This window comes from Mytilus trossulus, chromosome 9 (assembly GCF_036588685.1).
Source record: "Mytilus trossulus isolate FHL-02 chromosome 9, PNRI_Mtr1.1.1.hap1, whole genome shotgun sequence".
Lineage (NCBI taxonomy): Eukaryota > Metazoa > Mollusca > Bivalvia > Mytilida > Mytilidae > Mytilus > Mytilus trossulus.
Window position 1 is genome coordinate 27,761,803 of NC_086381.1, and position 12,045 is coordinate 27,773,847.

At 34.7% G+C, this 12,045-nt stretch overlaps 7 protein-coding genes across 7 annotated transcripts; 2 read left to right on the plus strand and 5 right to left on the minus strand.

The window, feature by feature from the left end:
• Positions 1 to 1,549: 1,549 nt before the first annotated feature.
• On the plus strand, positions 1,550 to 1,987 carry LOC134683760 (histone H2B-like). Its single transcript, XM_063543075.1, has one exon. The coding sequence runs from the start codon at positions 1,566 to 1,568 to the stop codon at positions 1,938 to 1,940; it is 375 nt and encodes a 124-aa protein (XP_063399145.1). The 5' UTR covers positions 1,550 to 1,565; the 3' UTR covers positions 1,941 to 1,987.
• A 667-nt stretch (positions 1,988 to 2,654) lies between these two features.
• On the minus strand, positions 2,655 to 3,218 carry LOC134685492 (histone H4). Its single transcript, XM_063545250.1, has one exon. It carries the CDS (start codon positions 3,013 to 3,015, stop codon positions 2,704 to 2,706), a length of 312 nt encoding a protein of 103 aa, XP_063401320.1. The 5' UTR covers positions 3,016 to 3,218; the 3' UTR covers positions 2,655 to 2,703.
• Positions 3,219 to 4,534: 1,316 nt separating this feature from the next.
• On the minus strand, positions 4,535 to 5,116 carry LOC134685484 (histone H3). The gene has a single exon (XM_063545242.1). It carries the CDS (start codon positions 5,114 to 5,116, stop codon positions 4,706 to 4,708), a length of 411 nt encoding a protein of 136 aa, XP_063401312.1. The 3' UTR covers positions 4,535 to 4,705.
• Positions 5,117 to 6,319: 1,203 nt separating this feature from the next.
• Positions 6,320 to 6,938, minus strand: LOC134685486 (histone H2A). The gene has a single exon (XM_063545244.1). It carries the CDS (start codon positions 6,874 to 6,876, stop codon positions 6,499 to 6,501), a length of 378 nt encoding a protein of 125 aa, XP_063401314.1. The 5' UTR covers positions 6,877 to 6,938; the 3' UTR covers positions 6,320 to 6,498.
• Positions 6,939 to 7,144: 206 nt separating this feature from the next.
• Positions 7,145 to 7,582, plus strand: LOC134685487 (histone H2B-like). Its single transcript, XM_063545245.1, has one exon. It carries the CDS (start codon positions 7,161 to 7,163, stop codon positions 7,533 to 7,535), a length of 375 nt encoding a protein of 124 aa, XP_063401315.1. The 5' UTR covers positions 7,145 to 7,160; the 3' UTR covers positions 7,536 to 7,582.
• Positions 7,583 to 8,249: 667 nt separating this feature from the next.
• On the minus strand, positions 8,250 to 8,813 carry LOC134685493 (histone H4). The gene has a single exon (XM_063545251.1). It carries the CDS (start codon positions 8,608 to 8,610, stop codon positions 8,299 to 8,301), a length of 312 nt encoding a protein of 103 aa, XP_063401321.1. The 5' UTR covers positions 8,611 to 8,813; the 3' UTR covers positions 8,250 to 8,298.
• A 1,487-nt stretch (positions 8,814 to 10,300) lies between these two features.
• LOC134684444 (histone H3) lies at positions 10,301 to 10,711 on the minus strand. The gene has a single exon (XM_063543728.1). It carries the CDS (start codon positions 10,709 to 10,711, stop codon positions 10,301 to 10,303), a length of 411 nt encoding a protein of 136 aa, XP_063399798.1.
• Positions 10,712 to 12,045: the final 1,334 nt, after the last annotated feature.

The following is a 12,045-nucleotide window of genomic DNA, read 5'->3' on the forward strand; positions in this document are numbered from 1 at the left end:
CCTTTTGTTTAGCTTGGTCAAATGACATTTTATGACTATACATATTTTCCAACACCTGTTTTTGGAATATATATTTGGGGCATGATTTATCTATTGCCTGATGTTTACCTCCACAGTTGTTACATTTTAAATTTTTTCCATTACAGTTTTTGGTTGCATGTTTACCAGCACATTTAATGCACGTATTAATAGATTTTCTGCATTGTTTGGCATAATGTCCTAGACTTGCGCATTTAGTACAGAATTTAGGGTTAGGTTTATATGGCAGTAAATCATACTCTATGTTTTGTCCCTGATTGTTTAAGGGAATAGATTTAAGAATTGAGTCTCTTTCTGATAACGTTACTAATAGATAACCAGCTTTACCTAATTGTTTTACAATTTTTATATCTGCCCCTGTTTGCCTTAGCATATTTTCCTGCTTTTTAATATTAAGAATTTCAGTATCAACAGGTTTAGGTATAACTTTATAGACTCTATTTTTAGTAACCTTATTTTCGTTAATTTCCTTTGTAGCAGCTGCTTGAATAGTTATTTTCTGCTTATGGTCAGTATCAAATTTAGACACTTTTATTTGGAAATTACCCAGTTTAGTCAGGCCTAGTAACTTTCTTTTTATGGTTTCAGATGGTGCGTAAACCAGCACACTGTTTTTAAGTGGTTTTATTTCTATAGCTTGATCATTAACACTTCCTATCATGGTTATTAGCAGATAATGGAGAGAGTTAAGGGTCAGAAGCATGAACTTTTTTGCCCTTGATGTTATGATTAGTGTTTCACTAGGGGGAAACATTTTTTTGCCCTTATCATTGAGTGACACAGGGCTTTTATTTTTGGTTTGGCTTGATTCTTGCCTTTTTGGATATTGTATTGGCGAATTGCCTTGACTTTGTTTGTAAATTTTGGAATCAGGTGATTCCCCTTGTTGTGGACTTGTTGAGTCGATTTTCCTTTTGTTGTTTGTCATATTGTTCATATTTAATATATCTTAACTTTTAATTAAATTTATTAAAGCAAAAATAGATGAAACTTTAGCCAATTTAAATATTTAATACTTATTTAGCAAAAATATTAAATTATTTAAACTTATTTAGCAAAAACAAAGTTTAAAACCTAAAGATTAAAAAAAAATTAATTTATGAACTTACAAAGAAATAATAAAAAGAAGTGAAATTGAACTTAAGTAAAAAATAAAAATAAAAATTATTTTAAATGCTAACTAAACAATTTAACAAAAAATAAACAACAGACCGTAATCTTCTCCTGTAATTGCTTTGAGATCGACGCGTACGTGTTGACTCGACGACGGCAAGCTAAGGAGTGAATTATCCAGTTAGGTGGTATTTTACTATTTATACCCGCAAAACGGATTGAAAGATGTTTCAGTTCTAAACCAATCAAATCATCGCTTCTTCCAGGTAGTTAGGGTTGAATGTTAGAAGGGTGCTCTCTCCGAAGTTCGCGTTAAGTAAAAACTTTCAATCCGTTTAGCCGAGTATAAATAGAAATTTTTATTAACGGCCATCATTCACTGATTACATTTCAGAGAGTATACATCTTTCAAAATGCCACCAAAAGTTGGAACCAAAGGAGCCAAAAAGGCCGTAACAAAGGCAAAGACTGCCAGACCCGGCGGTGACAAGAAAAGGAGGAGGAAGAGGAGAGAATCCTATGCCATCTACATCTACAAAGTCTTGAGACAGGTTCACCCAGACACTGGAGTATCCTCAAAGGCTATGTCTATCATGAACAGTTTTGTCAACGATATCTTTGAGAGAATCGCTGCAGAAGCTTCCCGTCTCGCTCACTACAACAAGAGATCTACCATCACATCTCGGGAGATCCAGACTGCAGTTCGTCTGCTCTTACCCGGTGAATTGGCCAAGCACGCTGTCAGTGAAGGTACCAAAGCCGTCACAAAGTACACCAGCAGCAAGTAAACAACGAGAAGTTTAACTTCACAAACGGCCCTTTTCAGGGCCACCAATATTTTTCAAAAAGAGTCTTATTATTGTTGTACATAACAAACTTCTAAATGAAGCTGTGTCCCACCCCAAAATGACAAATTTGTTTATATCTGAATTCTGTCTTTTTGTCTTTCTTTCTTTCTTTCTTTCTTTCTTTTTTTCTCTTCTTTATTCTTCATTTTATTAGCCGATTTGAAAAAATATACATACACCAGAATTTAACCTTTTCACGGGTTATACATTTCTTCCCTCTTTTTTTTGGGGGGGGGAGGGGGTCTAGAATCGAACTATACTTGAATATGTATTGAAACATTATATAAAAAAATATCACGAACAGATTAAATTCACACATACGTCGACAGAGAGAAAAAAGGGGGAGGGGGATTGTTTTAGGATATAAAAACAATATAACTAGAGTTTGACAATGGAGAAAAATTCAGCAATATATCTTTTACATAAAAGAATATATATGAAATAAAGAATAATTTTATTTACATTAAAAAAATCAGGAATCATATTGTATCCAAAGTCTTGCTGGTCTTTTTTTAATAGGCTTAAATAAAAAAAGTGAAAAGAAATTAAAAAAAATAAACGAATAAAAGAAAAAGGAAAGTAAAGAAAGTTGGACAGGAGAAAGCTATGGTTTTCATTTTAAGTACAACAAAGGCAGATTCTTTTTGAAATATGTTGGTGGCCCTGAAAAGGGCCGTTGTATTTGTATTTTTCAGCTGGCTGTTTAACCTCCGAATCCGTAAAGGGTACGGCCTTGACGTTTCAGGGCGTAGACAACATCCATGGCGGTGACAGTCTTCCTCTTTGCGTGCTCAGTGTATGTGACAGCATCACGGATGACATTTTCCAAAAAGACTTTCAAGACACCACGTGTTTCTTCGTAGATAAGACCAGAGATACGTTTGACACCACCTCGTCTTGCTAAACGACGGATTGCTGGTTTGGTGATACCTTGGATATTATCACGCAACACCTTCCTGTGACGTTTGGCGCCTCCTTTACCTAGACCTTTTCCTCCTTTACCTCTTCCTGACATGTTGTTTGCTTTTTGAAGTTCGATAAAACGAATGACAACTATATCCAAATTATGCTATATATCTGATGAACGCGGCCCTAAAAGAAATACCACTGAATTTTTGATAGGTTGGACCTGATTGGTTGTTTTCGTCTAAATCCGGGAGGTAACTCTGTAGGAATTCTGTACACTTTCAATCCACTTTTTGACTGAAGCTCTGAAAATATATGAAAATAAAATATTTCAAACTGTATACAAATAAAAATACAAAGATTATAAGAGATGGACCAAATAACTAATGATCTCCATCATCAATTAATACTTCTTATATTTTCCAATGTGAAAGAGATTTATTTCCTTTTACTTAAAATACAAGAACATATCACACTGCATACATAAGCAGGAGTTAACAATGTGCAATTGCAATATAAAAACAATTAGTTTAAAGAAAATCTTTTTATACAGTATTTTTCTTGTTCAAAAGATACAGTTTCAGAGATAGTCCACTCTGCAGACTTAAGAGAGTAAAAGAGTAAAAACTAAACTACAGCATACCAGTCAGTTATTTAAGCATGGACAGATAGATTTGTAAATAAAAACAGGTGTGCATGATAATTTTTCTCAAAATCACCTTTACCAGTTTCAATAAAGATGTCCCGGGAAATTCACATTTCAAACATGTTATTATTACATGTATACAATCAATGCTCATCTTTTAACAACTAATTAGGAATCTTTCTAAATTTAGCAGCTACTTTATACATGTAGTCATAGGTTTTTGAAATGTACACAGTGCAGCCTCACTTTTTAAATACCACAATTGGTACATCATTGAATGAATGAATTATTGCGCCTTGTCTATTTTTCTCCACCAATGGGAAAAAAAGATTCATCCGCACACATGTTCACATCATTTATAAGGCACATAGAGCACCCAAAATAGATGCATTTTAAGCACAAAATAAAGGTATTCAAGAAAAACTTCTTTCTGTAACACACAATTGATGGAGACAAAGTTTTCAATGAGAATTTAAGGTGGACTACTTGGACCCGTACCGAAAATATATTTCAGAAATATAAAATAATTGATTCTTCTCATGTTGTCACAGTAGAATACACAATATGAGTAAAAAATACATAAAAAAAGCATCTAAAAAATAAGTGAGAAAATAAGACCGAGAAAAATGCAATTTAGAGAAAAATATAACCACAGAAATTAGAAAGAAATACATTTTAATAATTCTGTAATTAGAAGATGGATTGTATTGTTCTTGGAGTATGTTTTTTCTTACCTTTTTTTTATTTAAATGTATACATGTATGTTAATTTTTTCAGGAGGGTATACCAGAAAATGTATAACATTCTTGTTTTTTCCGAAGGATTTGGAAGAATTAGATAAATAAAAAATATGTATGTCTCTCTATCTCTATTTATCCTTTTATTTCTCTTCTTTGCATGTTATGAAATAAGTTTCTCTATATTTTTCTTCTATCAATACAGTAACCCGACTTGTCTAATCTTAAGTGAGTGCAAAAAAAAAAGATAATAAGAAAGAAGAATAAAGAGAGATGTGGAGAGAAAGAAGAATAAAGAAAGATGTGGAGAGGGGGTTTCAGCTATATTTGATTTTGATGTACAACATATTCAGACTCTTTTTGGAAAATATTGGTGGCCCTTAAAAGGGCCGTTATTGTATAGAGTAAAGGTCAGTTTAAGCACGTTCTCCACGGATTCTGCGAGCCAACTGGATGTCTTTGGGCATGATGGTGACTCTCTTGGCGTGGATTGCACACAAGTTGGTGTCCTCGAAAAGACCAACGAGGTAAGCTTCACTGGCTTCCTGGAGGGCCATAACGGCAGAGCTCTGGAAACGTAGATCAGTCTTGAAGTCTTGAGCAATTTCACGAACTAATCTCTGGAAGGGGAGTTTCCTGATGAGGAGTTCAGTACTTTTCTGGTATCTTCTGATCTCACGAAGAGCGACTGTTCCTGGCCTGTATCTATGTGGCTTCTTTACTCCACCAGTGGCAGGTGCGCTCTTACGGGCGGCCTTGGTGGCAAGTTGTTTTCTTGGAGCTTTTCCTCCAGTGGATTTACGGGCGGTCTGCTTTGTACGAGCCATTGCGATATGTTCTCTGTGAAAATCTACGATTACACGACAGAATACTTTGAAACTTCAAATGTTAGTGTATTTGTGCTAGCCGCAATGTTTGCAAACACGACACTGATTGGCCTTTCGGGGTAATAAAACTCACGTTGATTGGTTGAAATCTCTGTGTTATGATTGGACTGATCTGGAAGTTACTTTCACAGCTTTCGATCCCTTTTTGGACTGAAGCTATGATTGTTCACCCCAAGCTAACAATTGGCACAATTTGTTTCTATTCTGATAGTGTCAGCGAAAATTTGACATAAGACCAAAAAAAATAATAATCAAGAGTAATGCAGAACTTAATAATAATCTTTATTCAAATAATAAATAATTGTTTAATCAACAGTCTGACACGAAATTAATAATTGACAGGAAATGTAAATTAAAGAGCAAAATAGAAGAAGAAAAAAGAGAAAAAAAACATCATCCATCCATTTTCATCAATAGCCAGTGGTATAGAAATGCAGCCGTTTTCTTAGTTTCTCGTATAGACATGCTTACTATAGTACACAATTGTCACTCGTCTCAGTGTCTTAAAACAAAGAGAACACTTTTTATCCTCTCTATAGTCTTTGTGTTCTCTCTAGCTATACAGTCTCTGTATTCTCTAGTCTCTGTATCATGTAAAGCCATGATATTCTCTATATAGTATACTGCACGCATACTGTGAAACTTGCACATTGTTGAAGTATTCTTTATTGTTTATATACGAATTTTGCAAATACAAAGGATTTGAGCTAAAAAATAATCTACACAACTATAAACATACGCATAAGTACTTTGTATAGGAACACAAAATATATATTATATATCTAAGAGAATGTGACAGCAGAAGAGGAAGAAAAGAATTCACATAGATCACAGTTAGACAGACAACGAACGAACGAATATATATTATATAAAAATAAGGTCATAGATTGTATTGTGTGTGCTTATATAGTATAATATATAGGACTGCAACTTAATTTACACCAAAAAAATATGCAACATTGACCACTAACAACTATGAGTTTTTCTTCCTCTCGTGCTTGCGCATTTTCATCGAATCTACGTTATATAGTTCGTTTATTTTCTTGGACTTTTATAGGGGAAAAAAAGAAACTCGTACTGTTCTTCATTTTTTTTCCACATCAAATATTGTTATATATATAATTAGAAAGTAGACATCTGTATGCTGTTTATAAAGAAAAGGAAAAATAAAGAGATAAAGACAAGAGAAATGGAGGGAGTGAGCTATGTTTGAGATTGCTTTCTGCATTCAACTAAATTGTACAACAAAGTCAGATTCTTTTTGAAAAATGTTGGTGGCCCTGAAAAGGGCCGTTGTAAGTGAAGTTTCTGTAGTGTTGACTTTACTTGGCAGCTTTCTGTGTCTTCTTTGGCAGAAGTACAGCCTGGATGTTTGGTAAAACACCACCTTGTGCAATGGTTACACCAGAGAGAAGTTTGTTCAATTCTTCGTCGTTTCTGATGGCCAACTGGAGATGACGGGGGATGATTCTGCTCTTCTTGTTGTCACGGGCAGCATTTCCTGCCAACTCCAAAACCTCAGCTGCTAAGTATTCCAAGACAGCGGCAAGGTAGACTGGTGCTCCGGCACCAACTCTCTCGGCGTAGTTTCCTTTCCTCAAAAGTCTGTGGATACGACCTACTGGGAACTGAAGTCCGGCACGGGATGACCTAGACTTTGCCTTTGCTTTTGCTTTTCCTCCTTTTCCTCGTCCTGACATTTTGATTTAATACGTTGTTTGACTTGAACAAGTATAAACAATGATTATCCAGTTAGGTGGTATTTTACTATTTATACCCGCAAAACGGATTGAAAGATGTTTCAGTTCTAAACCAATCAAATCATCGCTTCTTCCAGGTAGTTAGGGTTGAATGTTAGAAGGGTGCTCTCTCCGAAGTTCGCGTTAAGTAAAAACTTTCAATCCGTTTAGCCGAGTATAAATAGAAATTTTTATTAACGGCCATCATTCACTGATTACATTTCAGAGAGTATACATCTTTCAAAATGCCACCAAAAGTTGGAACCAAAGGAGCCAAAAAGGCCGTAACAAAGGCAAAGACTGCCAGACCCGGCGGTGACAAGAAAAGGAGGAGGAAGAGGAGAGAATCCTATGCCATCTACATCTACAAAGTCTTGAGACAGGTTCACCCAGACACTGGAGTATCCTCAAAGGCTATGTCTATCATGAACAGTTTTGTCAACGATATCTTTGAGAGAATCGCTGCAGAAGCTTCCCGTCTCGCTCACTACAACAAGAGATCTACCATCACATCTCGGGAGATCCAGACTGCAGTTCGTCTGCTCTTACCCGGTGAATTGGCCAAGCACGCTGTCAGTGAAGGTACCAAAGCCGTCACAAAGTACACCAGCAGCAAGTAAACAACGAGAAGTTTAACTTCACAAACGGCCCTTTTCAGGGCCACCAATATTTTTCAAAAAGAGTCTTATTATTGTTGTACATAACAAACTTCTAAATGAAGCTGTGTCCCACCCCAAAATGACAAATTTGTTTATATCTGAATTCTGTCTTTTTGTCTTTCTTTCTTTCTTTCTTTCTTTCTTTTTTTCTCTTCTTTATTCTTCATTTTATTAGCCGATTTGAAAAAATATACATACACCAGAATTTAACCTTTTCACGGGTTATACATTTCTTCCCTCTTTTTTTTGGGGGGGGGAGGGGGTCTAGAATCGAACTATACTTGAATATGTATTGAAACATTATATAAAAAAATATCACGAACAGATTAAATTCACACATACGTCGACAGAGAGAAAAAAGGGGGAGGGGGATTGTTTTAGGATATAAAAACAATATAACTAGAGTTTGACAATGGAGAAAAATTCAGCAATATATCTTTTACATAAAAGAATATATATGAAATAAAGAATAATTTTATTTACATTAAAAAAATCAGGAATCATATTGTATCCAAAGTCTTGCTGGTCTTTTTTTAATAGGCTTAAATAAAAAAAGTGAAAAGAAATTAAAAAAAATAAACGAATAAAAGAAAAAGGAAAGTAAAGAAAGTTGGACAGGAGAAAGCTATGGTTTTCATTTTAAGTACAACAAAGGCAGATTCTTTTTGAAATATGTTGGTGGCCCTGAAAAGGGCCGTTGTATTTGTATTTTTCAGCTGGCTGTTTAACCTCCGAATCCGTAAAGGGTACGGCCTTGACGTTTCAGGGCGTAGACAACATCCATGGCGGTGACAGTCTTCCTCTTTGCGTGCTCAGTGTATGTGACAGCATCACGGATGACATTTTCCAAAAAGACTTTCAAGACACCACGTGTTTCTTCGTAGATAAGACCAGAGATACGTTTGACACCACCTCGTCTTGCTAAACGACGGATTGCTGGTTTGGTGATACCTTGGATATTATCACGCAACACCTTCCTGTGACGTTTGGCGCCTCCTTTACCTAGACCTTTTCCTCCTTTACCTCTTCCTGACATGTTGTTTGCTTTTTGAAGTTCGATAAAACGAATGACAACTATATCCAAATTATGCTATATATCTGATGAACGCGGCCCTAAAAGAAATACCACTGAATTTTTGATAGGTTGGACCTGATTGGTTGTTTTCGTCTAAATCCGGGAGGTAACTCTGTAGGAATTCTGTACACTTTCAATCCACTTTTTGACTGAAGCTCTGAAAATATATGAAAATAAAATATTTCAAACTGTATACAAATAAAAATACAAAGATTATAAGAGATGGACCAAATAACTAATGATCTCCATCATCAATTAATACTTCTTATATTTTCCAATGTGAAAGAGATTTATTTCCTTTTACTTAAAATACAAGAACATATCACACTGCATACATAAGCAGGAGTTAACAATGTGCAATTGCAATATAAAAACAATTAGTTTAAAGAAAATCTTTTTATACAGTATTTTTCTTGTTCAAAAGATACAGTTTCAGAGATAGTCCACTCTGCAGACTTAAGAGAGTAAAAGAGTAAAAACTAAACTACAGCATACCAGTCAGTTATTTAAGCATGGACAGATAGATTTGTAAATAAAAACAGGTGTGCATGATAATTTTTCTCAAAATCACCTTTACCAGTTTCAATAAAGATGTCCCGGGAAATTCACATTTCAAACATGTTATTATTACATGTATACAATCAATGCTCATCTTTTAACAACTAATTAGGAATCTTTCTAAATTTAGCAGCTACTTTATACATGTAGTCATAGGTTTTTGAAATGTACACAGTGCAGCCTCACTTTTTAAATACCACAATTGGTACATCATTGAATGAATGAATTATTGCGCCTTGTCTATTTTTCTCCACCAATGGGAAAAAAAGATTCATCCGCACACATGTTCACATCATTTATAAGGCACATAGAGCACCCAAAATAGATGCATTTTAAGCACAAAATAAAGGTATTCAAGAAAAACTTCTTTCTGTAACACACAATTGATGGAGACAAAGTTTTCAATGAGAATTTAAGGTGGACTACTTGGACCCGTACCGAAAATATATTTCAGAAATATAAAATAATTGATTCTTCTCATGTTGTCACAGTAGAATACACAATATGAGTAAAAAATACATAAAAAAAGCATCTAAAAAATAAGTGAGAAAATAAGACCGAGAAAAATGCAATTTAGAGAAAAATATAACCACAGAAATTAGAAAGAAATACATTTTAATAATTCTGTAATTAGAAGATGGATTGTATTGTTCTTGGAGTATGTTTTTTCTTACCTTTTTTTTATTTAAATGTATACATGTATGTTAATTTTTTCAGGAGGGTATACCAGAAAATGTATAACATTCTTGTTTTTTCCGAAGGATTTGGAAGAATTAGATAAATAAAAAATATGTATGTCTCTCTATCTCTATTTATCCTTTTATTTCTCTTCTTTGCATGTTATGAAATAAGTTTCTCTATATTTTTCTTCTATCAATACAGTAACCCGACTTGTCTAATCTTAAGTGAGTGCAAAAAAAAAAGATAATAAGAAAGAAGAATAAAGAGAGATGTGGAGAGAAAGAAGAATAAAGAAAGATGTGGAGAGGGGGTTTCAGCTATATTTGATTTTGATGTACAACATATTCAGACTCTTTTTGGAAAATATTGGTGGCCCTTAAAAGGGCCGTTATTGTATAGAGTAAAGGTCAGTTTAAGCACGTTCTCCACGGATTCTGCGAGCCAACTGGATGTCTTTGGGCATGATGGTGACTCTCTTGGCGTGGATTGCACACAAGTTGGTGTCCTCGAAAAGACCAACGAGGTAAGCTTCACTGGCTTCCTGGAGGGCCATAACGGCAGAGCTCTGGAAACGTAGATCAGTCTTGAAGTCTTGAGCAATTTCACGAACTAATCTCTGGAAGGGGAGTTTCCTGATGAGGAGTTCAGTACTTTTCTGGTATCTTCTGATCTCACGAAGAGCGACTGTTCCTGGCCTGTATCTATGTGGCTTCTTTACTCCACCAGTGGCAGGTGCGCTCTTACGGGCGGCCTTGGTGGCAAGTTGTTTTCTTGGAGCTTTTCCTCCAGTGGATTTACGGGCGGTCTGCTTTGTACGAGCCATTGCGATATGTTCTCTGTGAAAATCTACGATTACACGACAGAATACTTTGAAACTTCAAATGTTAGTGTATTTGTGCTAGCCGCAATGTTTGCAAACACGACACTGATTGGCCTTTCGGGGTAATAAAACTCACGTTGATTGGTTGAAATCTCTGTGTTATGATTGGACTGATCTGGAAGTTACTTTCACAGCTTTCGATCCCTTTTTGGACTGAAGCTATGATTGTTCACCCCAAGCTAACAATTGGCACAATTTGTTTCTATTCTGATAGTGTCAGCGAAAATTTGACATAAGACCAAAAAAAATAATAATCAAGAGTAATGCAGAACTTAATAATAATCTTTATTCAAATAATAAATAATTGTTTAATCAACAGTCTGACACGAAATTAATAATTGACAGGAAATGTAAATTAAAGAGCAAAATAGAAGAAGAAAAAAGAGAAAAAAAACATCATCCATCCATTTTCATCAATAGCCAGTGGTATAGAAATGCAGCCGTTTTCTTAGTTTCTCGTATAGACATGCTTACTATAGTACACAATTGTCACTCGTCTCAGTGTCTTAAAACAAAGAGAACACTTTTTATCCTCTCTATAGTCTTTGTGTTCTCTCTAGCTATACAGTCTCTGTATTCTCTAGTCTCTGTATCATGTAAAGCCATGATATTCTCTATATAGTATACTGCACGCATACTGTGAAACTTGCACATTGTTGAAGTATTCTTTATTGTTTATATACGAATTTTGCAAATACAAAGGATTTGAGCTAAAAAATAATCTACACAACTATAAACATACGCATAAGTACTTTGTATAGGAACACAAAATATATATTATATATCTAAGAGAATGTGACAGCAGAAGAGGAAGAAAAGAATTCACATAGATCACAGTTAGACAGACAACGAACGAACGAATATATATTATATAAAAATAAGGTCATAGATTGTATTGTGTGTGCTTATATAGTATAATATATAGGACTGCAACTTAATTTACACCAAAAAAATATGCAACATTGACCACTAACAACTATGAGTTTTTCTTCCTCTCGTGCTTGCGCATTTTCATCGAATCTACGTTATATAGTTCGTTTATTTTCTTGGACTTTTATAGGGGAAAAAAAGAAACTCGTACTGTTCTTCATTTTTTTTCCACATCAAATATTGTTATATATATAATTAGAAAGTAGACATCTGTATGCTGTTTATAAAGAAAAGGAAAAATAAAGAGATAAAGACAAGAGAAATGGAGGGAGTGAGCTATGTTTGAGATTGCTTTCTGCATTCAACTAAATTGTACAACAAAGTCAGATTCTTTTTGAAAAATGTTG

Excerpts from the sequence above, each read along its gene's own strand:
- LOC134685487 (XM_063545245.1), top strand. The coding sequence starts at position 7,161 with ATGCCACCAAAAGTTGGAACCAAAGGAGCCAAAAAGGCCGTAACAAAG.
- LOC134685493 (XM_063545251.1), bottom strand. The coding sequence starts at position 8,610 with ATGTCAGGAAGAGGTAAAGGAGGAAAAGGTCTAGGTAAAGGAGGCGCC.
- LOC134685486 (XM_063545244.1), bottom strand. The coding sequence starts at position 6,876 with ATGTCAGGACGAGGAAAAGGAGGAAAAGCAAAAGCAAAGGCAAAGTCT.
- LOC134685492 (XM_063545250.1), bottom strand. The coding sequence starts at position 3,015 with ATGTCAGGAAGAGGTAAAGGAGGAAAAGGTCTAGGTAAAGGAGGCGCC.
- LOC134685484 (XM_063545242.1), bottom strand. The coding sequence starts at position 5,116 with ATGGCTCGTACAAAGCAGACCGCCCGTAAATCCACTGGAGGAAAAGCT.
- LOC134683760 (XM_063543075.1), top strand. The coding sequence starts at position 1,566 with ATGCCACCAAAAGTTGGAACCAAAGGAGCCAAAAAGGCCGTAACAAAG.
- LOC134684444 (XM_063543728.1), bottom strand. The coding sequence starts at position 10,711 with ATGGCTCGTACAAAGCAGACCGCCCGTAAATCCACTGGAGGAAAAGCT.